Source organism: Neoarius graeffei, chromosome 6, assembly GCF_027579695.1.
Source record: "Neoarius graeffei isolate fNeoGra1 chromosome 6, fNeoGra1.pri, whole genome shotgun sequence".
Taxonomy (NCBI): domain Eukaryota; kingdom Metazoa; phylum Chordata; class Actinopteri; order Siluriformes; family Ariidae; genus Neoarius; species Neoarius graeffei.
Window position 1 is genome coordinate 100731921 of NC_083574.1, and position 27997 is coordinate 100759917.

Here is a 27997-nt window from a genome sequence, read left to right on the forward strand (position 1 = left end):
CAACACTGTTACAGTATTAAGTTCAATAACTAAAGAATAAACCACTGTGTGTGTGTGCGTGCGTGCGTGTGCGCGCGCGTGTGAGAGAGAGAGAGAGAGACATGGTGGTGTGATGAAGTGGAGTTACTGTTCTCACCCTGAAGTTGATTATTTTTCTATAACAGCACATCTTGGAGTGTTATTCTTCTCATACCACAGCAATTTGCCAAAAAAAAAATCAATTTGTAGTTACATTAAATGTTGCGGAACATCAATGAAAGAAGTTAGTTAGCCAATATTATTATTATTATCATTCTACATGCACACTCTTCTAGTTTTCCAATGTTGGTTCGTGTGGTTTTCTCTTGTAAACAGAGGGGAAGCGTCAGGGCCTTCCAGGCGTTCAGAGAAGCCCAAACATATCAGCATTTCAAATGTTATATTTCATTTCTTTCATTCTTTAATTGCTTTTTAATTGCATTCTTGAAGGCCAACGCGAATTTAACCATGAATCGGCGCCATCAGCGCAGCAGTGAAGTCACCTTCCAGCCGGTGTAGCGTTCATCAGTAGTGTTAGCGAAAGCTAATAAAGCAGTCAGTGCTATCGAGAGCAAGTAGCACAGGCTAACGACCGAGAAACTAAGATTTCTGTCTCCAGACTCTTCTTCAACACTGCACGCTCACTACAGTATTTTTCACTCAGACTTAAGGATTTATTCCCCTGTGGAATTTACTGAGTTAAAATCAACATCGACAGCTTCACACAACAGAGCGACCTGGCAGCCTGACGCTAATCCCTTACAGAATCCTTTACCCTGTTGCTGTTTTGGTGTCGTCCCAGCTCTAATAGTAACGGTTCACCACTGCTTGTAAACATGCGTGAAGAATATCTAATGAAGTTTTGGGAGCCTTTCAGGTGTTCAACATGTCTTTAGTTTCAGTTTATTTATTTAGTGCTTAATTATAGCACAGCTAATCCTAGCACTGGATTAGCCGAATCTTTCTCTTTCCCAGCGAACAAAGAAATGGTTCTGTGCAGCAGAAACCTCCCTCACTGGATATTCGCATCAGCTCTGATGTGCGACGTCACGTTGTCTTGATAAATGAAATAGTAGTCTGTTAAATTCATGTGATTCACATTTAGTGGTTACAACTGACCTGTTTATTCTTATTTTTTCTGAAAAATAATGTAAAAATATATAAAATCTGTAAAATGTTTAAAATAATTGAGTCAGTTGTGTATAATTAGGAGTTGAGGTGAAATGTGGCTGTAGTGCTGTGGCCTACTATAAAAGCTGTGTGACATAATTAGTGAATATCTACAAAACTGAACTGTAAGAAATGGAATATTTAAGCCTGGGCTTCAATGAAAACAGCGTTTTCTCGAAGAGGCAGGGACTCGGCAGGTTGTAAGGTGAGTACAATTCACTGTCAGCGGCTTTCCAATCAGCACAGGCACAGTCCGCATGGATACAGTCGCTTCTGGCTGTAAAAAACAGCAACTGAGTGAAAACAGAAAATAGAGATCGATGTGTTTATAGTTGTTTCTTACGTAAGTTTCTGCAGTCTGTAATGTGGATCCTGCAGCAGAGCCGAGAGCTGATCCACTCTGACGTCTGTTAATTTTCTGGAGCTCAGATCCAGCTCCGTGTGCAGTAAGGGGTTTTTACTGAACATTCGAGTAAGAAGGTTGTAGGCTTCCTCTGCTCCAGCACTTTTCAACAACCTGTAGGGATTTGAAGAAAAAGGTTCTTTTCACAGTATTTATTTATTTATTTATTTATTTGTTTGTTTATTTAATATGATGTTTGCTTCTAGAAGAATCACCTGAGTGTCAGTTTGTTAGTTTTGCAGTCAGTAAGTTGTTGGACTCCTGATGCTCCAGGGTCGTTCCCTCTGAGATCCAGCTCTCTCAGGTGTGATGATGGGTTTAGTCTCAGAGCTTCAGCCAGAGCAGTGTATCCTTCCTCTGTTATACTGCAGTCTGAAAGTCTACACAAAAACACACAACACTCTGATTTTATGTTGGAAATCTCTGTAAATCTCCTCAAAAATCAATGAGAGTAAAAAATGTGGCAGCTTTCATTGTGAGACTAAATTATTTTCCCTGTTTTTGTCCTCTCTGGAAACACACGCCAGTTTACCAATCTGTGATGCCTGAAATGTTCTGAACTCAGAAACAGACATTATAAAGTCAGGAGTGAAAACTGGATCATAGCAGGAAATATAAAGTCTTTTCCAAATGAAATATTTCTCCGTTCTGTCTGACACGCCCCCTCAAATTCACTCGGCTTTAATAAAACTATACAGTGCATATGAAACATTTTCAGACCTTCGGCTTTTACTGAGAACTTCTTTGTTAATAATAATAATAATAATAATAATTTAACTACTTATATTGCGCCTGTTACATAAAAAATGCTCACAGGCGCATTACAATATCGGAAAAATGTCAAGTATGAAAATCTAATTACATTCTATGAATATTTATAAATCTTGCATTCTTAGTGAACAATAACTAACTAATAATAAATTACGAAATCATCACTATATGTGATAAAACGAAAAATAACTAATTATAATTTAAAAACCTAAACGAAGACAAAAGCTCTAATATTCTATCGCTTAGCAGTTATACGCCTCTTTAAATAGATGGGTTTTCAGGAGGCGTTTAAATGTATTTAGATTGTCTGTAGCTCTTATTTCTATTGGAAGAGTGTTCCAAAGTTTTGGTGCCGCAATTATAAATGTGCGGTCACCTAGAGTTTTCAGACTTTTAAAACTAGGTTGCTTTAGCAGAAGCGTATCTGAAGTAGATCTCAAATTATATCTAGTAATTATCTTAAATTCTATAAGTTCAGATAAATACAAAGGAGAAAGACCATTCACAGTTTTGTAAACTAGTAGTAAAATCTTAAACTGGATGCGATAACTAATCGGAAGCCAGTGAAGTCTAAATAGAAAAGGAGTAATGTGATCATAGCGGCTAATTTTCCGGATGACACGAGCGGCGGCATTTTGAACCCGCTGGAGCTTTTGCAGTTGGTTACTAGGCAACCCATAAAGTAGGCTATAAAATCTAGTCTACTAGTGACAAAGGCATTAACTAATATCTGTGTTGAGTCATAATCTAAGTATTTTCTTATCTGTCTTATATTGTAAAGATAAAAAAAGCCGATTTACAGATATTGTTAATGTGAGTATCCATCTTAAACTGACTGTCAAACCAGCAGCCCAGGTTTTTCACTTTATTAGACGGTGTAGTGGTACACTCCCCAACCTGCAAGGAGTCTATACTGACTTTGGTGAGTTGTTGTCTGGTGCCAATGATGATGAACTCAGTCTTGTCATCGTTTAACTTTAATCTGTCTTGAAGCATCCATTTCCTGATGTCTGAAATGCAGTTTTGCATAGCCTTTACTGCTGCTGATTGGTCAGAATCTGAATTCGCGTTAAATGAGATATACAATTGTGTATCGTCCGCGTATGTATGTACATCAGGTAGGTGACGTTCGATGATCTTGAACAGTCTACTTGCATAAAGAACAAGAAGTAGGGGCCCAAGACAGGATCCGTGTGGGACACCATACTTCAACTGGAACTTCGTCGATGTCTTGCAATTGATGGAGATGGTCTGTGATCTGTTATAAAGATATGATGCAAACCAAGAGTAAGCAATTCCAGATATGCTAAAGTCAGAGGACAAACGATCAAGTAGTATTGTGTGATCTACGGTATCGAACGCCGCACTAAGATCGAGAAGCACTAGCAAGGTGACACGTTGTTGGTTCATGTTGAATAAGATGTCGTTTTGCACCCGCAACAGGGCAGTTTCTGTACTGTGGTGTTCGCGATATGCAGATTGTTCTTTTGGGTACAGATTGTTTGTGGTAAGATGATGGTGGGTTTCACAAAATACTGCCCTCTCTGTAAGTTTCGAAGCAAATGAAAGATTGCTAATTGGCCGTAAGTTGGTGAAAAGTGCTTCAGCAGAGGTCTTCTTTAGTCTAGGCTGAACATCGGCTAATTTCCAGGCATCAGGAAAGTTCCCATTATCAAGAGAAAGATTTATCATTCTAGTAATAACTGGTAAGAGTACATCCAGGCATTCAACTACCAAAGACGTGGGCATGGGATCCAGACTGCAGGTCTTCTTGCTCGATCTCCCAATTAGCCTCTTAACATCTTCCTCGCTGAGCGCAGTAAAGGACGCCAGTTGAACGGGACAAGTGCTAGATAGTTGTATTAGCGTTGCTGGACTAGGTTGTAAAGCAGCTGCTGTATCAAGTGCAGATCTAATACGCTCTATCTTCTGTACAAAAAAACTTCCCGATATCATTGGCCAGTTTTGTGTCATCATTGTAGCCCGGAAAGGACAGATCAATTTCTTGATTAAACAATGACTTTACAGACCTAAATAACTTACACGAGTCATTACTATTTTCTTGTATGAGGTCAGTGTAGTAAATTGAGCGTGCTCTCTTGATAACACGTGTTGCGAGGTTTTTCTTAGCCTTAAAATCCAATAAGTCGCTGTGCAATTTCATTCTGCGCCATTTCCTCTCAGCGCGCCTCTTTTCTTTTTTAGCGGATTTAACTTCATTGTTGAACCACGGAACAATAGGTCTTTTCATAACAGTCTTAGTGATGATAGGTGCATGGCGGTCTAGGGCCACTTTTAGTGTATTATTATAGGCATTCACCAAACCATCTAGGTCATAAGAGAGCAGGTTTTTACAGAAATCAGTTCGAGAGAGCTCTTCTTGTAAAACACCTCTGTCAATAGACTTAATTTTCCTAAATGTTACCTGCGATCTTTTAAGAAAAGGCTTAGACACTTGAAGCTTGCAGTAGACTGGCATATGATCAGAAAATAATCAACCAGTCCACGGTGTAGAAATCCCAAGCTGGTCAGATAATCTTGTGATAGCAAGGTCAAGGGTATGTCCGCTAATGTGGGTTGGAACGGTAACATGTTGCTTTAGTCCAGTACTTTCAAGTAAATCACACATCCTGATCGTATCTGTATCGCCTGCCACATCCATATGGATGTTAAAATCTCCAGTTATCAGTAGATGATTTGTGCAAAACACTGCAGACTCGAGAAACGTGGAAAATTCCTCAAAGAAAACACTTGTGGTGACAGGATGCACTTCTGAGTATGGTGTTCTGTAGATGATTATCAGATGGATTCGATCCGTTTCAGTCTTAATATCCCATTCAGAGTACTCAAATGATCTTAATTCAGCTGCGTCGCCCTTAATCAGTCAGATTATCCCTGAACAAAATTCCAGTCCCACCACCAGATCGACTAAGGCTACATCCACACGACGACGGCAGCGAGATGTTATTTAAAAATACATCGTGTCCAAATGGGCAACGATCAGTAAAATATCAGGTCCATATGGCAACGTAACGCTTGCTGAAAACGATGCAATACACATGCCACACCTCTAGGGGCGCTGTAAGATGGTCCCTTCGGAGACACCAGAACAATAGAAGAAGTAAGGACGCATGCGCATAAACTATTATGCGCGAGACTTCATATTAGCCACAAAGTCAGGAAAATCTGTTCGTAAAATTACATTATAATGACCAAATACAATGAAAAGTATTTTTCCAGTCTCACCTGTGAAAGGTAATCCCATGTGATCTCGTTTGGACTGCAAACCCGTTGGTACAGTTAAATGCAGCTAATCTTTATTCTCCGCTTTGACCTTTCCAATATGGCGGCGAGGATGACGTATGATTCTACGCGGAAGGCGGCGTCTTTAATGGTCCGGAATAAATTGAATACTACACGTTGATGGATTAATTTGCTCCTCTACGCCCTTTTTGAGGAATGTACTGTAGGACTAAAACCAACATCTGAAGAGGTGAGATCGCTCCTTTTTCCCCCTATTTTTGCTGGCGGGATTGACTCTGCCCTAAGGGCAGAGTCTCTCTCTCTCTCTCACTTTGCACCATTACACAATAAATATTCACAGTGAAAATATTTTGTAAGCGCGTTTCATGAACCAAGTTATAGGATTTGTTGACAACTCGCATTGCATTGCAATGAGAAGATCATTGGCACTACTGGTGTTAAGAATCAGACCATTTCATAAATGAATATTTTGCTGTAGAGCTGCAGTGTTTGTACAATTGCATGTTTTTGCTTCACTATTACTGTCACTATTCTGCTTCTTGCATTACTACTGTGAACTAACACTGAACATAATAATAATAATAATAATAATATCCAAGCTCGTGTTTCACTCTCACTAGTGCTCTGTAAGGCTTTTTCCTGGTGATATTCGTTACACTTCTACCCAGCGTGAAGCACTCACAGTCATGTGGTTGTGACGTCATCGTAAACAAATCCGTTCTACTCATCCAGACGACTTCACAATGGCAACGTTGCCAGATCTTTCCACTCTGGAACCCGTTCTCAAAAAGATTGCGTTTTGGGCACCCAAAACACCGGTGCCATGTGGACGCCAGGCCTAAACGATAAGCAATTGTATCGGAGTCACCTGAATCCGTTGCCGTGTGGACAGGGCCTAAGTCGTGGATGGTCTAGGAGTTTATAGCCAACTGGTGTGCACAATGTTCGTGATGCTGACTCAAACGGATTGAACCATGTTTCTGTAAGAGCAACTACGTCCGGCTTATACTCACAAACAAGATCAATCAATTCTCCCGCTTTGTTATTCAGGGATTGCGCATTTAATAAACAGAACTTCAAGCCAGAAGAGTTTGTAGTATGCAAAACGTCGTGCGTAGATCGAAATAATGGCATTAGATTTTCTTTATTTCTAGATCTAGAGTTCATTGGTCGATTGAACCGCGTGCTAGATACTACCACAGGTATCCTGAACGTAGTTTCATTAGCTACAAAGCCCGCGAACACTGAAGTGTTAGGATGTTTTGTCTGAAGTGATCTGTTAGCAATTGAAAGATTTGAATAGTTCCTTGCAGGGCTTTGAACCAGAATTTTTTTCCTATTGGTTCGTTCCGAACAGAAACGGAATTTTAACGTTTCCGGTTTTGGGTTCCACCATTAAATAGACGTTCCTGAACTGGTTAGAACAAAAAAATTTCGTTCCCGGAACGGTTAATTACGTTCCCTGTCAGCTGTTTAACAAATGGCTATAAAATTATGTCTCTGTCTCATCCAGCTTAAGCCAAATGTAGGCTAATTCTATTACAACCTTCATTAAATAAGACAAGAAATAATTCAAAACAATTATTATTTCAAATGTTGGCGATTTGGATTCTCAGTATGTCTTCCCATCTACACAAACAGAAAAAGTGCCAAAAATGAAAGATAATTCGTTTAGTGTGTTACCAAAGGCTAGTCAGGCCCTATAGAGGGCTACCGCATGACGTCACCGCGCCGCGAGATTGTTAGGCGCCATATTGGAAGACCAAGTACACATCTATGCAAGTACATACATTCATAAAACAAACTACACCTGAAATGTAGCCAGGGCCGGTTCTGCCCTAATCTGGACCCGGGTGCAACATCGCGCAACCCCCCCCCCCAAAAAAAAGTCTAAATCAGGACAACCATCACATAACTATAACTATAAACATTTTATATCAACTATTTTAACTAAATGGGCTATAATAAATAAGCCTGCAGGCAGCCACGGCGGGCTGCCTCAGAAAAGTAACCATTCAATGACACAACTGAAAGCCTGCAGCCACGGCGGGCTGCCTCAGAAAAGTAACCATTTGTCCTACCTTAAAACTCGTTTTGCATTTTCTGCCTCCTTTTTTGTATTTTCGACCCTCCGTTTATTTTCTTTCCTTTTCTGAAAACCCGATTTGTGTCCAGACATTTTGTTCTGCTACCAACGAACTAACTCGTCAGGTCTCGTCTCTCGAGCCCGCGATGATTCCCGTGGGAAGGGCAACAACTGATACATTTTTACAAACAGCCAATAGGGAGGTTGCAACGTTCAGGCTCTTCTTTGCTCAGACACTCAGTAATGCACTTATTCACTTATTATCACATGGAGACATGATAGTAGTCCACCTTCCCGCTCTCTCCATTCAGTCAGCGAACGTCACACAGGAAGTGAACCCCAGCGGGTCATAGAAACTTGCGCAGGAGAAGAATGACTCTTTTATTTGTAGGCTACGGAAACTTTGAGGAATGAAATAAAAACCGGTATTAACCGGTTACCATTATTTTTAATAAGCGTTTCTGTTCCGGAACATAAAAAATAATAAAGTTTCTGGTTTCGTTTCTGTTCCATGTGAAATAGAAAAAGTTCCCGGTTTTCGTTTTCGTTCCTTGAACCGGTTCAAAGCCCTGGTTCCTTGTTTTGTTAGACAATGGTGCCCAGCGACACGTGACAGACACACGAGTATGAATGGTTGAGTGACCATCCGTGGGACCAGGATTTAACTTAAAGACAAGATCACCTTGAAGTGGGCATTGAAATGTTGCGTCCGAGTTGGCATAATACGCACACCGGCATTTACTACGCTTGATCTTGGAGCAACCAAAGGAACAATGCATGCCAAAAACAACTTCATTATCAAAAGTAGAGTAATGTTCCCAAGTGGCGTTACTTGACAATAGAAAATTCTTGATGAAATCCACTCCATTGTTCTCCAGATTCACTAGACAAATTAGGTTTTGCGATGGATGAAACAGAAATGCTGGATTTCTTGCATTATAAATGATTGTTGCCTCACCAGTACAGCACAAGGGTGCACTCCAACCTCTTATGCATGAACTCATGCAAGCAGAATATCCAGTCCGACAAGTGTGGAGCACTTCGATCTTCTTCAGGGCTGTCTGACAAGCCTCCTCACTAGTAAACTCAAATAGGTTGTTGCATGTTCGTACACTGTCACATCCACACCTCCCATCGATTATGTTACAGCCTGTAACCAGGTTCTCGTTGCATGGCTCAAATCCCAAAAGCTGGTCGTCATCCCAGTTTTCATCTTCGCAAACTCCGACCTCGATGGAGCTGCCACCGAGTGGAGGTCTGATCACGCACTGCAGCCCCGCGTCGCGCGTACCGTACAGGCCGTACACCCCGCCGCAGCTCTCGTTCTTCTGCTTAGCGCACACGGAGCAACAGCCGCAGATCCCAGGCACCACGGCGCCGACACACTGCTTCGGCTCCTCGTACTTGGACTCATCGCAGGGCAAACAAAGCAGCGCCCGGCCGCCGGTCGCCGCCAGTAGCAGCAGCAGCAGCGCCACGAGCTGCCAGATCAACACCCATTTCATCCTAAAGGCTAGGCTCGGCAACGGTGAAATGCAACAGTGAAATGTACATAAAAAAAGAAAAAAATCAGAAAGAAAGAAAGTTAAAAAGCCACAAAAGGGCACGACGCTCACATGCTCACAGCAATCACCAACACGCCCACTCACTCACGCAATTGTGAAGACTTTACAGAGTCTGAAAATGTAAAGTTCCTGACACTGGACACTTCTTCCATAAATGTTGCAGACGACACAGAGATGATGATATGAAAACAGATGCAGAACGTCGACCGTCATCTGTATTCTTATCCCTTTTTCCCTCCGTATGTGGATAATGAGATCATTTCTAAACTGCTCAGTGCACTGTTCGAAATCTACAGACACCACAACACTGACACGACCACAACACTGACACGACAACATCTACTGCATTTCACGGCTCTATCAGAGCCTCTGGATGATGAATGAAGTGTGTATTAGATGTTACCTCACAGTCTCCAGTTTACAGTGTGGATTCTTCAGTTCTGCAGAGAGCAGCTTCACTCCTGAATCCTGAATCCTGTTCTGACTCAGATTCAGCTCCCTCAGGGTGGAGGATTCTGATCTGAGAGCTGTGAGCAGAGCTGAACATCCTTTCTCTGTCAGATTACACTCACGGAGTCTGAAAGCACAATAAATCACAGTTAACTGTGGGTTTTTCTTCAGCAGTTCTGTGTGCAGAAGGGGGTCTTTTCTCCTCAAACTACTCATTACGACTGAAAAAGACATGAAAACTCGATGAATGATTGATAACCTAAAGACAAACTGTTCAGCACTAACATCACTAACTGAAGTTTACAGATTAATATATAATTCAGTTCCGCACTGAAGTTTTTCAGCTCTGCAGTGTGGATCCTTCAGTAAAGCAGAGAGTTGCTCTGCTCCTGAATCTCCTGCGATTTTCCCACTCAGATTCAGGTCCGTCTGCAGGATTGGGTTTATACCCAGAACTTTAGTCACATGATCATAAGCTTTCTGTGCATTGGGACTTTTCAACAACCTGTAGAGAGAGAAAGAACAGATAAATAATAACAGTCATTTATCATTTATTACACTGAACAGCAACGCAGTGTTACTTTTTCACTAATTGTTTGGTCCTTGGTGGAAAACTAATTTTAAACATTCACACTCTCACTTCAGCATCATTCTGACTTCAGATTTCTTCATTTATTTCCTTTATAAAAAATATGAAGATAAAAATAATTGGGTACAATCATAAAAATACTGTAAAAATGTGAGAAATGTGAGTAACAGTGCACTATACAGTGGTGCAAACAGCAAAACTTTACTAATTAGTCAGAATGAAAGCTGTGTGCATTTACTGGGGGAAAGTGCTCACCTCAGTGTACATTTTCCATCATTCAGCAAATTCCTAAACTCCTTCATTCCTGATGCTCCAGGGTCATTCCCTCTGAGATCCAGCTCTCTCAGGTGTGATGAGCGCTGTGACTTCAGAGCTTCAGCCAGATCAGTGTATCCTTTCTCTGTTATATTACAGTCTGAAAGTCTGGAAAAGGAGAAGAAAGTTCAGCATGTGGTTAAGGGTGGATTTGGGGAAATGTTCTCAATGCTCAGTACTTCATTATTCTTTCATTTCCAGAAACCCGTCATCACTAATGAACTACATACTGTAAACGTGTTTGTAAATTACATCCATCTGACAATTTTTATTCATTTAGAATTTATTTGGAGTTGCATGTAATTCTACCTCAAAAATGCAAAGGCCACTAATTTCAGTACAAATAAATCCTCACCGCTCCGTTTGACTGAACAGATATTATTCAGGTAATTAGTTAATTATCCAGGCAGAGCAGTTAGTCCACTTGGCCAAATTACAGCTTTACTAATTAATCCAAATGTTGATCACTCAAATAAAAAATCTCTTTTTTATTTCTGCCCTAACTCAGTGTGATTGAATATAACCCCACTGACCATCTCGGTGACGGTGAGCAGTGGTGTGTCCAGGCTCTTTGGTGGATGATAAATGAGCACACGACAACATCTACCTTCATATTTTCCAAACACAAGATACTGATCGATTTCAGGGCCTTTTCTGTTGATTTTGTGTTGATTTTAGGGCCTGATAAGGAATTTTTTGGCACTGATAAGGACTGTGATTTATGATAATCGATATTCTCGGCTGATACACACCCCTCAAAAAAAAAAAGACAAACGTCTTCATTCAAATGGGAACGCATTAAAATATTGTGATGAGTACAAAAATAGTCAAGCAGGCCTCAATGTACATTTATAACATTTTGAATAAGGTACACAACAAAATTACTTTAATGAGGCTTTTATACATAACTATTCATCTGGAAACAGACACATTTATTAGTTATGTTGTTTTCAAGAAATAGCCAGCTTCATTAGAAATAAAATGTTTAATCCATCTTCACTCAAATATAGCATATATGCAATGCTAATATCACAAAGAAACACTTTGGGATTCTTTATTCTTTGATTTATATCGGAACTACACAAAAATAATTTGAGACAAAACAAAAAATATAATGTGTATATACTCGATACACCATTAATTTATGTGTACGACTGAAACTGACTTTCTTTAAATCACTGAACCCCTTCATCTGTTTTCCACGCCGTTGCGATTCTGCTCGACTCTGCTTGGGTCCGCTGATAGTTGTGATTTCTGGTGTTCCAACAGAGAAGTCGCAGTTCGCCCTCTGGTGGACAAACTATGCACTAACACTCAACATGTTTGAATGATCCATCCTCTGTCTCGACATTATTTTTAATTGTCATTGATCAGCCGTTATAATGCTGATGCTAATTTATCAGCAATCACCTCATAATGACATGCCAATTTATCACTTGGGCTCTCGTTGGTTTTGTTATTTTAAAAAAATCTTCCATGTTGTTTTCCTCGAAGAAATCTTGTTTGCAGGAGCTGCTTTTCATATCATTTTCCCTCTCACTTTTTTTTTTCTCTGTGAAAATTGCCATTTAGAATTTAACTTTTTCAGTCGCTTCCAATACAGTGTAATTTATTTTGTAAATTAAATCTTAATATCTGATAATGAAGGCTTTTGGGAAACGCTCACAAAACAGGCTCACATGTGTTGTCCTTTGTTCAGCTGCTGATTGTTGAATAAAGTGAGTTGTTATTGGGAAACACAGCCCTGAATGAGTTGCTGATTAATCTGTTCCTACACGCTACAAATATACTGAGAATGAAATAAAAACATCATTGATCTCATCATGTAGAATATTAAATGACTTACCGAAGTGTCTGGAGTTTGCAGGATGAGCTCTTTAGTAGAGTAGAGATCCGAGTCACTCCTGGATTTCCCAGTGTGTTCTCACTCAGGTCCAGCTCTGTCAGGTGTGAAGGGTTTGAAGTAAGAGCTGATATCAGATCAGTACAGCCGCTCACTGTAATACTGCAGTTACTCAGCCTGCAGACAGAGAACACAGCTGAGAAAAACCTCTTTAAACAACCCACACAATCAACCATCAAAAATAATGGAGTATCAGAAATGTATCAGAAATAACGGAGCTATAAAGGAGTGGTGAGAACGTGTACAGTGGACTGTTCACCCACACTCTCAGAACCACAGGAGATTCTGCAGCAGGACTGATTGTGCTAAACAGTGTTCACACTACACTAATATCTTTAAAGATTTAATGTGAACACAAAGAAAAATACCAGGTGAGGAAGTCACCCGACAGTGGCGCTATAATATCTCTGAGGGGTTTGAAATTCAGAGTAATTTCAGTGCAGTAGCCAACATTTATCACCATTATTTAAGGGAAGCACAGGTTCTGCCACATTTCACATGAGATTCATTTACTTACATTAATTAACATAAAATAAATAATGAAGCGTGTTACACTACAGGGGTTCCCTTTTTATAACTAAATGATTTAGATGAACTCTTAATAATTTCTTTCCCTTATTCACAGAGTAAAATGATGCCACTTCATCAGTTTTGTCAACAAAATTCAAAAGGGTTTTATTTATCAATTACAAATTCTAAATCTATTACAGTTATTTTTCTTACTTTTTTAATCATTCACTTTTTTCAACATTTTTACTTTTCTCAGACTAAAAATAATTTACTTCAGTTTCTCCAGAGTGCAGTTTGAGTTGTGCAGTAGATCAGAGAGCTCCTTCACTCCTGAGTCTCCAATTGTGTTCTCACTCAGGTCCAGCTCCTTGAGGTGTGAGGGGTTTGTTCTCAGAGCCGATACAACAGCACCACAATCTTCCTCAGAGAGACGGCACTTACACAACCTGCAGGGGGAGCAGATTAATTTCATTGTGCTTTTCCTTCCTCATCTTAACTGACTTTACTTAAAGAGTGTGAAGCTTCCTATCAGGCTCCTGTTCTGCTCTTCTGGATCTGTCTCTGCTTGTTGCTCTGATCATGTCTGGGTATCGTATGACGATATCTCACTGTGTGTCTTGTGTGTTTAAGAATTCTTGACGGTGGTAAGTGCAGTTCTCGCTGTAGTCATGAAATAATCTGACAGGTCCGTACTGTACATTACTCTGTTACTGTAACTTCTTCAACCTGGAGGATTTTATTATCTGCAGATTAACTGGTGGTTTGTGACCAGAGTTTAACATTTCTAGAAGGTTTTCTGTTACTTTTAGTAATAATTATAGTTTCAGTATAAACCTTAATCCAGCTGCTGGTTGCAGGAGATTAATAATAATAATAATAATAATAATAATAATAATAATAACTAGTATTATACTTATTCTTTTTCTTATTATTATTACAGGTGTGACGGGTTTAAACACAGAGCTGATGCCAGAGCAGCACAGCCTTCATTTCCCATCCTGCTCTTATTTACCCTGGATACAGAGAGACAACAAGGAAGAGAAGACAACTGTCTTATTTTATGTACAAAATAAATGAATGAAGATGTGATATTGGATACAAATTGAGAATTTAATCTTTTTTTTCTTGTTAATTTATTAACTCTAGATGGTCACTGAATGGATTGTGTACAGATTACTGGGTTGTCATTAAAAACTGATATTATAATAATTCAGTGCTTGACTGAGCACGACTTCAAAAGTAAAAGAAATAGTGTTGAAGGATAAAAGCATTTCATGACACTTTGTCATGTTTTTAAGAAATGACATTGACATACTTGAGTGTTTCCAGGAGGCAGTGTGAATTCTGGAGGAGGTTCGAGATGTGCTTTATTCCTGAGTCTCCTGCTTTATTCCCGCTCAGATCCAGCTCTCTGAGCTGTGAGGGATTTTCTTCCAGAGCTGCAGCCAAAGCAGCACAGCCTTCAGCTGCTACACTGCAGTTACACAGTCTGCAGAAGGAAAGAAGGAGCACAATGAACAGATCGCATCTCATTTGTTCAATAAGAACGCTATATTTTCATTCTTTTCTTTAAAAGTTACCTTAGAATTACACCAATTAGACGTTTACATTGGAATAGAACTTTTACACACTTAAACACCTTTTTAGTTAAAAATAATAAAACTAATAATATTTATTTTTAAATCAAAGCAAGCTGTTCATTATATTATGTTCTAGTTTAGTGAGGGTTTTTTGTTTTGTTTTGTTTTTTTCCTGATCTCTTTGCCAGACTTGGACACAGAGAATATGGAGACTCAGAAATGTATTAACAGCATTAAAGTCTGTAGAACATGTACTGCTTTTTTAATGGCACATAATTCTGCAGTCGTTTAAATTCAGAGATTAAAATACTGAATTGATGCTTCACTGAAGGATTAGACATCATTTCAGATGTTCCTTCACCTCAGTGTTCTGAGTGGAGACTGTGGATTCTTCAGTCCAGCAGAAAGCTGAGTGACTCCTGGATCCTGCAGACTGTTGTTGCTCAGGTCCAGCTCTCTCAGCTGGGAATATTCAGAGCTCAAAACTCCAGCGAGAGCTGAACCGCTTCCATCAGTTAGAGCACATGCATTAAACCTAAAGATGAAACCAGAGGAAGGAAGAGCAACAATAAACTGACACATTCAGAACAATAATCGTGTTTTATTCCAAAATTCACCCACATTTTACATTTTTTTTTAAAATCTGACCCGACTAAATATTCATAACCTAAATGAACTGACCTCAGAATCTCCAGTTTACAGTGACGGTGTTTCAGTCCAGCAGAAAGCTGAGTGACTCCTGGATCCTGCAGACTGTTGTTGCTCAGGTCCAGCTCTCTCACACTGCAGGACTTTAATTTGAGAACGCTGGCTAAAGCTGAACAGCTCTCCACAGTCAGATTACTTTTATTCAGCCTAGATATGAAATATGATGTAGACAGAGCTTCATACTCAATCTTAATACTTCATTGTGCAGATATTATGGAAAACACAAGTCATTTTATTTTCATGTGCACTGAAGTCCATATTCTGGGTTCATCTGGGTCATAAAGGGTCATTAGAGGTTATTTTTAACATCATTCTATTCATTTATTCCTCTTTTAATTTGTCTTGTCTGTTATGTCTCAGTGGTTAAATCAAGTGATTTCATTGAAAAAGGTCAAACGTGTTGATCATTTCTACTCTTCTGTTCCTTTCTAGTTTCAGGAGCTTAACACTTTCCAGTGATGGAACAGAACCCAGGTGTTTCTAGAAGGACTCTGAGGTTTCTTTGGAGAAACACAGGATATATTATGTCAGCACTTATAGAAAAGAAAAAATCTATAATTAAAAATACATTTGTGCATACTTGGGTCATCCTTAATGGCAGGTCCCACTAGAAAACATTCTGTGAGTAAAACTCCGCTGACAGTGATGCATAAATAAAAATACTTACCGAATTTTCTGAAATTTACAGTGAGAGTCTTCCAGTAGAGCTGAGAGCTTCTTCACCCCTGAGTCTCCTGGTTCCTTCATGCTCAGATCCAGCTCTTTTAGGAGTAAAGGGTTTTCATCTAAAACTGAATTTAGCCAAGTACAGGCCTCTTGTGCAGCAGGACGTTTCAACAAACTGCAGAAAGTAAAATGTTTTTGTACTTGGTGTTTCCAGAATAATAGACCCACATTAACCAGAACAGTGTGGCTGCTTTTGCTTATTTCCTGATGACTTCTCTCTAAATTTAAACGATTAGGCACTATGTCTGTAACACACTGGGACATAGTGCAAGTACAGCATTACTTTCTGTTTAATATTTATATAATTGTGTTAGTTTATAGAAGAATCACCTCAGTGTTGTTAGTTTACAGTCTGGATCCTGGAGTAAATCAGTGAGCAGCTTCACTCCTGATGCTCCAGGGTCGTTCCCTCTGAGATCCAGCTCTATCAGGTGGGATGATTTCAGAGCTTCAGCCAGAGCAGCGTATCCTTCCTCTGTTATCCTGCAGTCTGAAAGTCTAAAGAGAGAACATCTGATGCCATTTTTATAATAGTCTGATGAACATCTATACAATATAAGATGTAATGCCAAGGCCATTTAAGGATTATATGATCTAGATGTATGTGTTTGTTTGTGGAACCTGAAACCAACCTCAGGATCTGCAGGTTACATGGCTGATGTTTCAGTAGAGCACAAACTCTCTGCACTCCAGAGTTTCCAACTTTATTCTCACTCAGATCCAACTCTTTTATGTGTGCAGGATTGAATAGAAAAGATGAAGTTAAAGCAGAACAGCCTTCTTCTGTAACACCACTCTTCCTTAGCCTAAGGATAGAGGGCAGATTCATTTTAGTTCAAGCATAATAATCAGAACTGCAAACAGCAATTTATAAAATAACATTAGAATACACACGTAAGTTTCTCAGGTGTGCAGTGTGAATCCTCCAGTAGGGCAGAGAGCTGCTTCACTTCTGACACTGAAGAGATCTTTCCACTCAGATCCAGTTCTTTCTGCAATAAAGGGTTTTTATCCAGAACCTCAGTCAGAAAATCACAGGCCTTCACTGCTTCATCACTTTTCAACAACCTGCAGTGAGAGAAAGGCACAAAATTACAAAGACAAAAGTATTACATTATTAGCAATCTTACCCTAGGCTGACACTTGCACGACTTTTGGCCACGATTTTGTCGTGGCAAGTCGTGCCATTTTGGGGCACGAACTGGGAGGCTCCCGCACTGTTCACGACTAGTTCACGCATAGTTCACGACGAGTTCACGAATGCGTGCCCGTCCACATTCACGAACTGGCACGACGAGTTCACGCATAGTTTACGCACTTCCCGCACTGGCACGACGAGTTTGCGCAATTCGGACGGTGTCGTGCCGACTTGGGCACGCCTGTGTCATGCACAACCTCATCCTCATCAGATACCCACACGCAATTTCAGAAGTGGACCGCGAAGATCCGGACACACATGATCTAATCCCTGGTGGATGGAGGACTGACCGACACCTGCAGGGGCTGCTGCCTCTAACCGGCCATCATACCCAGAAGGATGCAAAGGATCAAAGGATCAGCGAGACTACCTGTCACATTACTACATGTCCCCTGCTGGTGCTGTCCCTTGGCAAGAAAGAATGGTAGTAGCTTCATGAGCTGCATCCACAGTTGTTCCATTTTTGAAATAAAAGAAACGAAACTCCCCCCCCCAAAAAAAAAGTCATGAAGGAATAGAAAATAAAAGACATTAAAGAAAAAAGCAAGAAAAAAATTGCGAATGGCGAGAAGTGTCCGGGAAGCCCTATATATACCCCCGCACCGACGCGAGCGCCACTGTCGCGCAGTAGTCGTGAACTGCTCGTGAACTGCTCGTGCCATGCGCAAACTGTTCGTGAAGTGCGTAAACTAGTCGTGAACTGCTTGTGCCATCAATGTGTGACCGTGTCAGTGGGAAGGCACGGCCACGCTGCGACGCGCACCAATTCGTGAACATGTCGTGAACTACTCGTGAACTCGACGTGAGCTGTTCGTGAACTATTCGTGGCAGTTCGTGACAGTCGTGGCATGGCGCGCACTTCCACGCACTGGCACGCATCCTCTCGCATCGTCCCGACGAGTTCACGACGAGATCACGAACAGTTTGCGCATAGTTCATGACCCGGTCGCGAAATTTTGTCGTGACCAAAATTTTGAACATTTCAAAATTCTCGTCCCGACATGGCACGCAGTCACGACGGGTTTACGTACACTTCACGCCAGTTTACGACTAGTTTGCGCACTGGCACGACTCGAGTCGTGCCAATGCGTGCCACGGAATCGTGCAAGTGTCAGCCTAGCCTTATATTTTATTTTGTGTTCAATTATATTTAATTAGTGTTTTGTTCGAGTATTAAAGTGGATTTTGTAATTAAGTAATTAACCCCAGTATGTATTGTTCACCTCAGTTTCTAAAATATGTTTGTTAGAATAACAAATTATCAGGGACCTTAATAAAAATAATCATTTTGGTTGTTTCCTTTAAACACTTAAACACTGAACTTTTCCCTTTCAAACATTCCTGTTATTTATAATTTACTCACCTCAGTGTTCTTAGTTTACAGTCTGGATCCTGGAGTAAATCAGTGAGCAGCTTCACTCCTGATGCTCCAGGGTCGTTCCCTCTGAGATCCAGCTCTATCAGGTGGGATGATTTCAGAGCTTCAGCCAGAGCAGTGTATCCTTCCTCTGTTATCCTGCAGTCTGAAAGTCTGTGTAAAATATTGCCAAAGAGGAGACAGAATAAACTGGGTGAACATCTCAGGAAACAATATAGAGTTCAGAAGGTCTTTGGCACACTGAGAAACATGGCGTTTCTAATTATAATATTATATTAAAATACTGAAGACACCAAAATGATGAAATAAAATCTGGAACATGTATGGAATTATGTGATGAACAAAAAAAAGTGTTAAAAAAAGAACAAAATATGTTTCATATTTTAGATTCTTCAAAGTAGTTTTCATATGCTTTGCACACTATTGGCATTATCTTAAACAGCTTCATGAGGTAGTCTCGTCTCGTCTCGTCTTCTTCCGCTTTATCCGGGACCGGGTTGCGGAGGCAGCAGTCTAAGCATAGAAGCCCAAACTTCCCTTTCCCCAGACACCTCGGCCAGCTCCTCGGGAAGAACACCGAGGTGTTCCCAGGCCAGCCGAAAGACACAGTCCCTCCAGCGTGTCCTGGGTCTTCCCCCAGGCCTCCTCCTGGGGGGACATGCCTGGAACACCTCCCCAGGGAGGTGTCCAGGAGGCATCCGAAAAAGATGCCTGAGCCACCTCAGCTGATTCCTCTCAATGTGGAGGAGCAACGGCTCTACTCCGAGCTCCTCCCGAGTGACTGTGCTTCTCACCCTCTCTAAGGGAGCGCCCAGCCACCCTGCGAAGGAAACTCATTTCGGCCGCTTGTATCCGCGATCTTGTTCTTTCGGTCATTACCCAAAGCTCATGACCATAGGTGAGAGTCGGAACGTAGATCGACCGATAAATTGAGAGCTTCGCCTTTTGGCTCAGCTCCTTCTTCACCACGACGGACCAGTAAAGCGACCACATCACTGCGGAGGCTGCACCGATCTGCCTGTCGATCTCACTCTCCATCCTTCCCTCACTCATGAACAAGATCCCGAGATACTTAAACTCCTCCACTTGAGGCAGGACTTCTCCACCAACCTGGAGAGGGCAAGCCACCCTTTTCCGGTCAAGAACCATGGCCTCGGACTTGGAGGTGCTGATTCTCATCCCAGCCGCTTCACACTCGACTGCAAACCACCCCAGTGCATGCTGAAGGTCCTGGTTTGAAGAAGCCAACAGGACAACATCATCCGCAAAAAGCAGAGATGAAATCCTGTGGTTCCCAAACAGGATTCCTTCCGGCCCCTGGCTGCGCCAAGAAATTCTGTCCATAAAAATTATGAACAGAACCGGTGACAAAGGGCAGCCCTGCCGGAGTCCAACATGCACTGGGAAAAGGTCTGACTTACTGCTGGCAATGCGAACCAGACTCTTGCTCCGTTCGTACAGGGACCGGACAGCCCTTAGAAAAGAGCCCCGAACCCCATACTCCCAAAGCACCCCCCACAGAATACCATGGGGGACACGGTCGAATGCCTTCTCCAGATCCACAAAGCACATGTGGACTGGTTGGGCAAACTCCCATGAACCCTCGAGAACCCTATGAAGGGTATAGAGCTGGTCCAGTGTTCTGCGACCAGGACGAAAACCGCATTGTTCCTCCTGGATCCGAGGTTCGACTACTGGTCGAATTCTCCTCTCCAGTACCCCTCCTAGAACTGCCACCTTATTGTGGTGGAGGGGTTTGTGTGCTTGAAATGATCCTAGGAGCTATGTTGTCGGGGGCATTATGCCCCTGTCAGGGTTTCCCAAGGCAGACAGGTCCTAGGTGACAGGCCAGACCAAGAGCAGTTCACCAAAACCCTTATGGAGAAACAATCAAGGACTGTGACGTCGTCCGGTATGGCGCAGCCGGGGCCCCACCCTGGAGCCAGGCCCGGGGTTGGGGCTCGTATGCGAGCGCTTGGTGGCCGGGCCTTTGCCCATGGGGCCCGGCCGGGCTCAGCCCGAAGAGGTGACGTGGGCCCGACCTCCTGTGGGTTCACCACCCACAGAGGTAGCAGTAGGGGACTGGTGCAGTGTGGATTGGGTGGCAGTCGAAGGCAGGGGCCTCGACGACCTGATCCCCGGACACAGCAGCTAGCTGTTGGGACATGGAATGTCATGAGGTAGTCACCTGGAAAAAAAAAAACGTGTATGTGTATATAAAAATCAGGGTTCTAACGAGACCAAAATATCAGTGTAGTGGCACCAGTCATAATGGCCGGGGGTTCGGGGCCGCCTTAGGCCCCTGAAAGCTCACGGGTTCTACATGCTCAGAGATGCATTCAAGTGCATTTCCTGATACTTGCAGGTCTCCCTGAAAGTCACTTTTTTGGTAATATTAATAAGATTTTTTTTTGCCAAAAGTTGCTGTGATTGTTTTTGATTGAAGATTTATTATAATTAATCTTCAATTATATTGGTGATATATTTATGGAATAAGAATAAAACAACCAGTTGATGTTCACCAAGTGTCAGCTTTATTTTCAGCTTCAGCCATTCAATTACAGCCCATGACTATCCAGATCTAACTCATATCAGACCTTCCCCTCCTGATCCGACAGATTCAATGCACCATGTGAAAAAAAAAATTGCCGTGGACCAGCACGTATTATGTACATGGCGCGTTACCGCTAACACAGCATAAGGAAGGAGGTAAACTGAACTAGCATGATCAGTGACGATCTCCACATGGAACTACTCGGGCAACTTTGCACTGGGCGCTTACGTGGACGGGGAGTAGAGTACATCTAAATGTAGAGCATACGCATGGTGGCGTGGGGATAACAAAAGAAAATTAAGCAAAAAAACACATTTTCAAGATTGACAAGTCTTTAAAGGCATCACGCAGTGGCAATAAAAGTTGCATTATTCTGCACCAGAATGCTTTCAAGATTCGAAATAAATTGACCGTCGATTTTTCAAAAGCTTCCCACGGTTGTAATCGGTCCTTATTTGATCATGCCCATCACTTGAAATTTTCCGCGTTCGCAGCGCCCCCTGTCGGTCAATGGAACAGCTGCGTGACGTCATACCAGTAACCACTCGGTGCAGTTGCAATGACGGACACACCAGAAAATAGGAGCGATGCTGAGGAAATTAGCTTTGATTTTACCGATACAGAAGAAGAAAATGGCCCACAAGTAGAGATTTTGAGAGCTGAATGTCCTGGTGGTATCCAGCCTTACAGATTTGAACCTGAGTGCTCATCTTCAGAAGAAAATGACAGTTCTGACGACGACAGAAACGAAGATGAGAATGAAGACCGGCGACTTGAAGACTTGTTTTAGTTGGTTTCTCTGACTAAATCACTACTTGTGTGTATTTTTAAAGACCATTTTCACTTGAATTAGAATGCTGTGTGATTAATCTATGATTATGTGTAATACTGATAGCTGTAGGGGGTGAAAGTATAGCTAGAAAGATTGAATTCTAGCAACTTGACAGCTTGCGATCTCGCGAAATGCAGTGGGCCTTCTGATACAGTAGACCCCTTGATATTCCAGTTTTCATCATTTTCCTTTTATTGCGGTTGATTTTAACTTGATATTCAGTATGTTATAGGCTGGGAGTATTGAGCTTTGTATTGTTTAGTAAACGTACAATCGTCAGTAATAAGTGATAATTATTAGTTAAAGGCAGCTCTGTGGCATAAATCTTTCAATTAATCTTCTGTCATCCATTTGCTAAAATTATGTGCCACATGTGTTATCAAGACAACACTTCATGTGACAAAGAAAGATATGACAAATACATAAATGTATGAAAATCATTTTGTACAATTAATGATTGATACATAGAAACACGGCGGCACGGTGGTGTAGTGGTTAGCGCTGTCGCCTCACAGCAAGAAGGTCCTGGGTTCGAGCCCCGGGGCCGGCGAGGGCCTTTCTGTGCGGAGTTTGCATGTTCTCCCCGTGTCCGCGTGGGTTTCCTCCGGGTGCTCCGGTTTCCCCCACAGTCCAAAGACATGCAGGTTAGGTTAACTGGTGGCTCTAAATTGACCGTAGGTGTGAATGTGAGTGTGAATGGTTGTCTGTGTCTATGTGTCAGCCCTGTGATGACCTGGCGACTTGTCCAGGGTGTACCCCGCCTTTCGCCCGTAGTCAGCTGGGATAGGCTCCAGCTTGCCTGCGACCCTGTAGAAGGATAAAGTGGCTAGAGATAATGAGATGAGATGAGACATAGAAACACTTAAAACGTGTGTGGCAGCGGGGGCGTGGTCAAGCGCCGGTCTGTGACAGGAGGGGGGAGCCAGGGAAGGCAAGTGGCAGAAATCACTACACCTGACGGTAATTAACCTTTGTTGTGTGTTTTCCCAGTAACCGCGCCCTATTTAAGGAGGCAGAGCTCATCCCGGGACAAGAACACAGTGTGTGTGTTTCGCTATCAGATTAAAACTGGCGGTTATACTGAAAAGTCTGGCAATAAAAAGCCTATTTGTATCTGAAGCGTTGTCCTGCCGTCCTCTGTGCTCCACCCACACTTCAGAGAGCTCTACAGTGGTGCCAAAACCCGGGACAAGGTGGAGCACCAACCTCGCAGCCCCATGGAATCCTCCCCGTTCGCGGACCTGGTCCACGCCCTCGCCACGGCTCAGCAAAGCCAGCACCAGGCGCTCGTCACGCTCCGAAAGGAGCAAGAGCGGCGCTTCGAAGCCCTGGTGCTGGCCCAGCAGGAAGATCGCGAGGCGCTCCGGCATCTCCTCGCGTCGGCGGGGTCCACCAGCGCCCCGGCCGCGGGCCCGTCTCCCCTCACCGTGACCAAGATGGGCCCGCAGGACGACCCCGAGGCGTTTCTCACATTGTTCGAGCAGGTCGCCGAAGCCTCGGGGTGGCCGATGGAGCAGCGCGCGGCGCGCCTCCTCCCCCTCCTGACGGGAGAGGCGCAGCTGGCCGCGCTATAACTCCCCGCCAACCGCCGGCTGGCCTACGCGGACCTTCACCGGGCCGTTCTCCGCGGCGGTTGGCGGGGAGTTATAGCGCGGCCAGCTGCGCCTCTCCCGTCAGGAGGGGGAGGAGGCGCGCCGCGCGCTGCTCCATCGGCCACCCCGAGGCTTCGGCGACCTGCTCGAACAATGTGAGAAACGCCTCGGGGTCGTCCTGCGGGCCCATCTTGGTCACGGTGAGGGGAGACGGGCCCGCGGCCGGGGCGCTGGTGGACCCCGCCGACGCGAGGAGATGCCGGAGCGCCTCGCGATCTTCCTGCTGGGCCAACACCAGGGCTTCGAAGCGCCGCTCTTGCTCCTTTCGGAGCGTGACGAGCGCCTGGTGCTGGCTTTGCTTAGCCGTGGCGAGGGCGTGGACCAGGTCCGCGAACGGGGAGGATTCCATGGGGCTGCGAGGTTGGTGCTCCACCTTGTCCCGGGTTTTGGCACCACTGTAGAGCTCTCTGAAGTGTGGGTGGAGCACAGAGGACGGCAGGACAACGCTTCAGATACAAATAGGCTTTTTATTGCCAGACTTTTCAGTATAACCGCCAGTTTTAATCTGATAGCGAAACACACACACTGTGTTCTTGTCCCGGGATGAGCTCTTCTCTGCTCTGCCTCCTTAAATAGGGCGCGGTTACTGGGAAAACACACAAAACACAGGTTAATTACCGTCAGGTGTAGTGATTTCTGCCACTCACCTTCCCTGGCTCCGCCCTCCTGTCACAGACCGGCGCTTGACCACGCCCCCGCTGCCACAATGTGTTTTTTAAAAAAATATTTTTTTTCTATCAATACCTAGCCATGACCTTGAAATCAGATCCATTGATAACAACAGTCACAAATAGTGTTCAGTGTTCGTTGTTACAGCCAAACACAATACACCGATTAGGCATTTTGTATCACAGAATATTAATACATCATTTCATAGTGTTTTGAGTGTTCAAAACTATCCACAAACTGAATAAATCCACAAAATCCGCAATGTAAACAACTCTGGTAAACGCACGCTATAGAGAAAACATGGGGACAGGCCAGCATCACCCAAGGGAGGTTACTGGTATGACGTCACACACAAGTTGACCTAGTTAACGGCTGGCTGCCTAAATTTGGCTGTGCGCGTCAACTTTAAATGCTTGTAGCGGGCGCATCGTGACACTGAGATCGCGGGAAACCGAGGGGCTTGAATAACCCACCAAACCCGACATTTTGACACATGATATAGCCTGATTGCTGAAATTACCGCACGAGGCCTTTAAAGAAATAATGTGGACTGAGAAATGGAGAAGGAAGCTGGGGTCGGCAGAGTCCCGCTGCAAGATGGCAGCCGTGGAGAAAATGAGAACCTGGGCCTAATCCGTGAAGTGGTGAGTGAGATCATGGCTACAGGGATGGAGACGCTTTGAGCTGAGCTGAAAAGTGATCATGATATGATAAAGTGAATATGATAAAGTCAGAACTTGGAGATGACCTCAACCCGGACTGAATAATAATAATAATAATAATAATAATAATAAGGGCGGCACGGTGGTGTAGTGCTTAGCGCTGTCGCCTCACAGCAAGAAGGTCCGGGTTCGAGCCCCGTGGCCGGCGAGGGCCTTTCTGTATGGAGTTTGCATGTTCTCCCCGTGTCCGCGTGGGTTTCCTCTGGGTGCTCCGGTTTCCCCCACAGTCCAAAGACATGCAGGTTAGGTTAACTGGTGACTCTAAATTGAGCGTAGGTGTGAATGTGAGTGTGAATGGTTGTCTGTGTCTATGTGTCAGCCCTGTGATGACCTGGCGACTTGTCCAGGGTGTACCCCGCCTCTCGCCCGTAGTCAGCTGGGATAGGCTCCAGCTTGCCTGCGACCCTGTAGAACAGGATAAAGCGGCTACAGATAATGAGATGAGATAATAATAATAATAATAATAATAATAATAATAATAATGTACACACGTGAGTTTCTCAGCTCTGCAGTGTGGATCCTTCAGTAGAGCAGAGAGCTGCTTCACTTCGGAGTCTCCTTTTATTTTCCCCCTCAGGTTCAGATGCGTCTGCAATAAGGGGTTTGTCTCTAAAACTTTAGTCAGACGACCACAGGCTTCTTCTGCTTCAGGACTTTTCAACAGTCTGTGAGGGGAAAAGTTTACTCGAACACTTATCAATATCAACTGCATTATCTTAAATATGCCTCGCTGTAGCATTCGGGACTCATCAAAAACAGAGATTATTTTTAAATCTTTATCTTTGAAAATATCTTTCACCATATCAGGACACTGCATTATAAAAAAGTTTCAAGTGTTTTTAAATAGAAGAATACATGCTTATACTGTTATAAAACCTGTTTGTTAGAAAAACAAATTATCAGGGACCTTAATAAACAATCATTTTGGTTGTTTCCTTTAAACAAACACTGAACATTTCCCTTTCAAGCATTCCTGTTATTTATAATTTGCTCACCTCAGTGTTGTTAGTTTACAGTCTGGATCCTGGAGTAAATCAGTGAGCAGCTTCACTCCTGATGCTCCAGGGTCGTTCCCTCTGAGATCCAGCTCTCTCAGGTGGGATGATTTCAGAGCTTCAGCCAGAGCAGCGTATCCTTCCTCTTTAATATTGTTGTCAATTACTCTGGGAAAAAATTAAAAATATCACAAATATTGGATAAAATAAATGAATAAAGATGTGACATTGTATACAAATTAACAATTTAATCTTTTTTCTTGTTAATTTTTTAATCCTAGATTGTCACTGAATGGATCATGTACAAATTACTGGGTTATAATTAAAAACTGGTATTGTAATAATCTGCAGTTACACAGTCTGCAGAAGGAAAGAAGGAGCACAATGAACAGATCGCATCTCATTTGTTCAATAAGAACGCAATATTTTCATTCTTTTCTTTAACAGTTACCTTAAAATTACAGCAATTAGATGTTTACATTGGAATACAACTTTTACACAATTAAACACCTTTAAGTTAAAAATAATAAATCTAATAATCTATTTTTTATTAATTTTTTAATCAAAACAAGCTGTTTATTATATTGTGTTCTAGTTTAGTTATTTTTTTCCTGATCTCTTTGCCAGACTTGGACACAGAGAATATGGAGACTCAGAAATGTATTAACAGCATTAAAGTCTGTAGAACATGTACTGCTTTTTTAATGACACATAATTCTGCAGTCATTTAAACTCAGAGATTAAAATACTGAATTGATGCTTCACTGAAGGATTAGACATTATTTCAGATGTTCCTTCACCTCAGTGTTCTGAGTGGAGACTGTGGATTCTTCAGTCCAGCAGAAAGCTGAGTGACTCCTGGATCCTGCAGACTGTTGTTGCTCAGGTCCAGCTCTCTCACACTGCAGGACTTTAATTTGAGAACGCTGGCTAAAGCTGAACAGCTCTCCACAGTCAGATTACTTTTATTCAGCCTAGATATGAAATATGATGTAGACAGAGCTTCATACTCAATCTTAATACTTCATTGTGCAGATATTATGGAAAACACAAGTCATTTTATTTTCATGTGCACTGAAGTCCATATTCTGGGTTCATCTGGGTCATAAGGGGTCATTAGAGGTTATTTTTAACATCATTCTATTCATTTATTCCTCTTTTAATTTGTCTTGTCTGTTATGTCTCAGTGGTTAAATCAAGTGATTTCATTGAAAAGGTCAAATGTGTTGATCATTTCTACTCTTCTGTTCCTCTCTAGTTTCAGGAGCTTAACACTTTCCAGTGATGGAACAGAACCCAGGTGTTTCTAGAAGGACTATGAGGTTTCTTTGGAGAAACACAGGATATATTATGTCAGCACTTATAGAAAAGAAAAAATCTATAATTAAAAATACATTTGTGCATACTTGGGTCATCCTTAATGGCAGGTCCCACTAGAAAACATTCTGTGAGTAAAACTCCGCTGACAGTGATGCATAAATAAAAATACTTACCGAATTTTCTGAAATTTACAGTGAGAGTCTTCCAGTAGAGCTGAGAGCTTCTTCACCCCTGAGTCTCCTGGTTCCTTCATGCTCAGATCCAGCTCTTTTAGGAGTAAAGGGTTTTCATCTAAAACTGAATTTAGCCAAGTACAGGCCTCTTGTGCAGCAGGACGTTTCAACAAACTGCAAAAAGTAAAATGTTTTTGTACTTGGTGTTTCCAGAATTTTGCTTATTTCCTGATGACTTCTCTTTAAATTTAAATGATAGTGCCCAATGTCTGTCACACACTGGGAAAAAATTAGGACCAGTCAAAGAAACCATACGTTACAGTCAATCATCAACTTTATCCTTTTTTTTTCAAAGAAACTATCAAAGTTCTTTTTACAGCATTACTGTGGCAGCGGGGGCGTGGTCAAGCATCGGTCTGTGACCGGAGGGCGGAGTCAGGGAAGGT

General features: G+C 42.4%; 2 protein-coding genes across 2 annotated transcripts in view; both read right to left on the reverse strand.

Annotated features, from left to right (window-relative positions):
- Positions 1-9548: 9548 nt before the first annotated feature.
- LOC132888463 (ribonuclease inhibitor-like) lies at positions 9549-16079 on the reverse strand. Its single transcript, XM_060924509.1, has 11 exons — positions 16000-16079; positions 15306-15479; positions 14986-15159; positions 14360-14533; positions 13983-14057; positions 13317-13490; positions 12478-12651; positions 10572-10739; positions 10059-10232; positions 9681-9854; positions 9549-9567 (listed from the first exon to the last, which is right to left on the reverse strand). The coding sequence occupies exons 1-11, from the start codon at positions 16077-16079 to the stop codon at positions 9549-9551; spliced, it is 1560 nt and encodes a 519-aa protein (XP_060780492.1).
- Positions 16080-16384: 305 nt separating this feature from the next.
- The window catches only part of LOC132888464 (NACHT, LRR and PYD domains-containing protein 3-like), a 116386-nt gene continuing 104773 nt past the window's right edge, over positions 16385-27997 (reverse strand). The window contains exons 16-21 of the mRNA XM_060924510.1: positions 26059-26226; positions 25555-25728; positions 18620-18787; positions 16953-17126; positions 16691-16864; positions 16385-16556 (exon numbers count right to left, since the gene is read on the reverse strand). Of these exons, the coding sequence (XP_060780493.1) occupies positions 16385-16556; positions 16691-16864; positions 16953-17126; positions 18620-18787; positions 25555-25728; positions 26059-26226 (1030 nt within the window). The remainder of the gene's footprint in view (positions 16557-16690; positions 16865-16952; positions 17127-18619; positions 18788-25554; positions 25729-26058; positions 26227-27997) is intronic.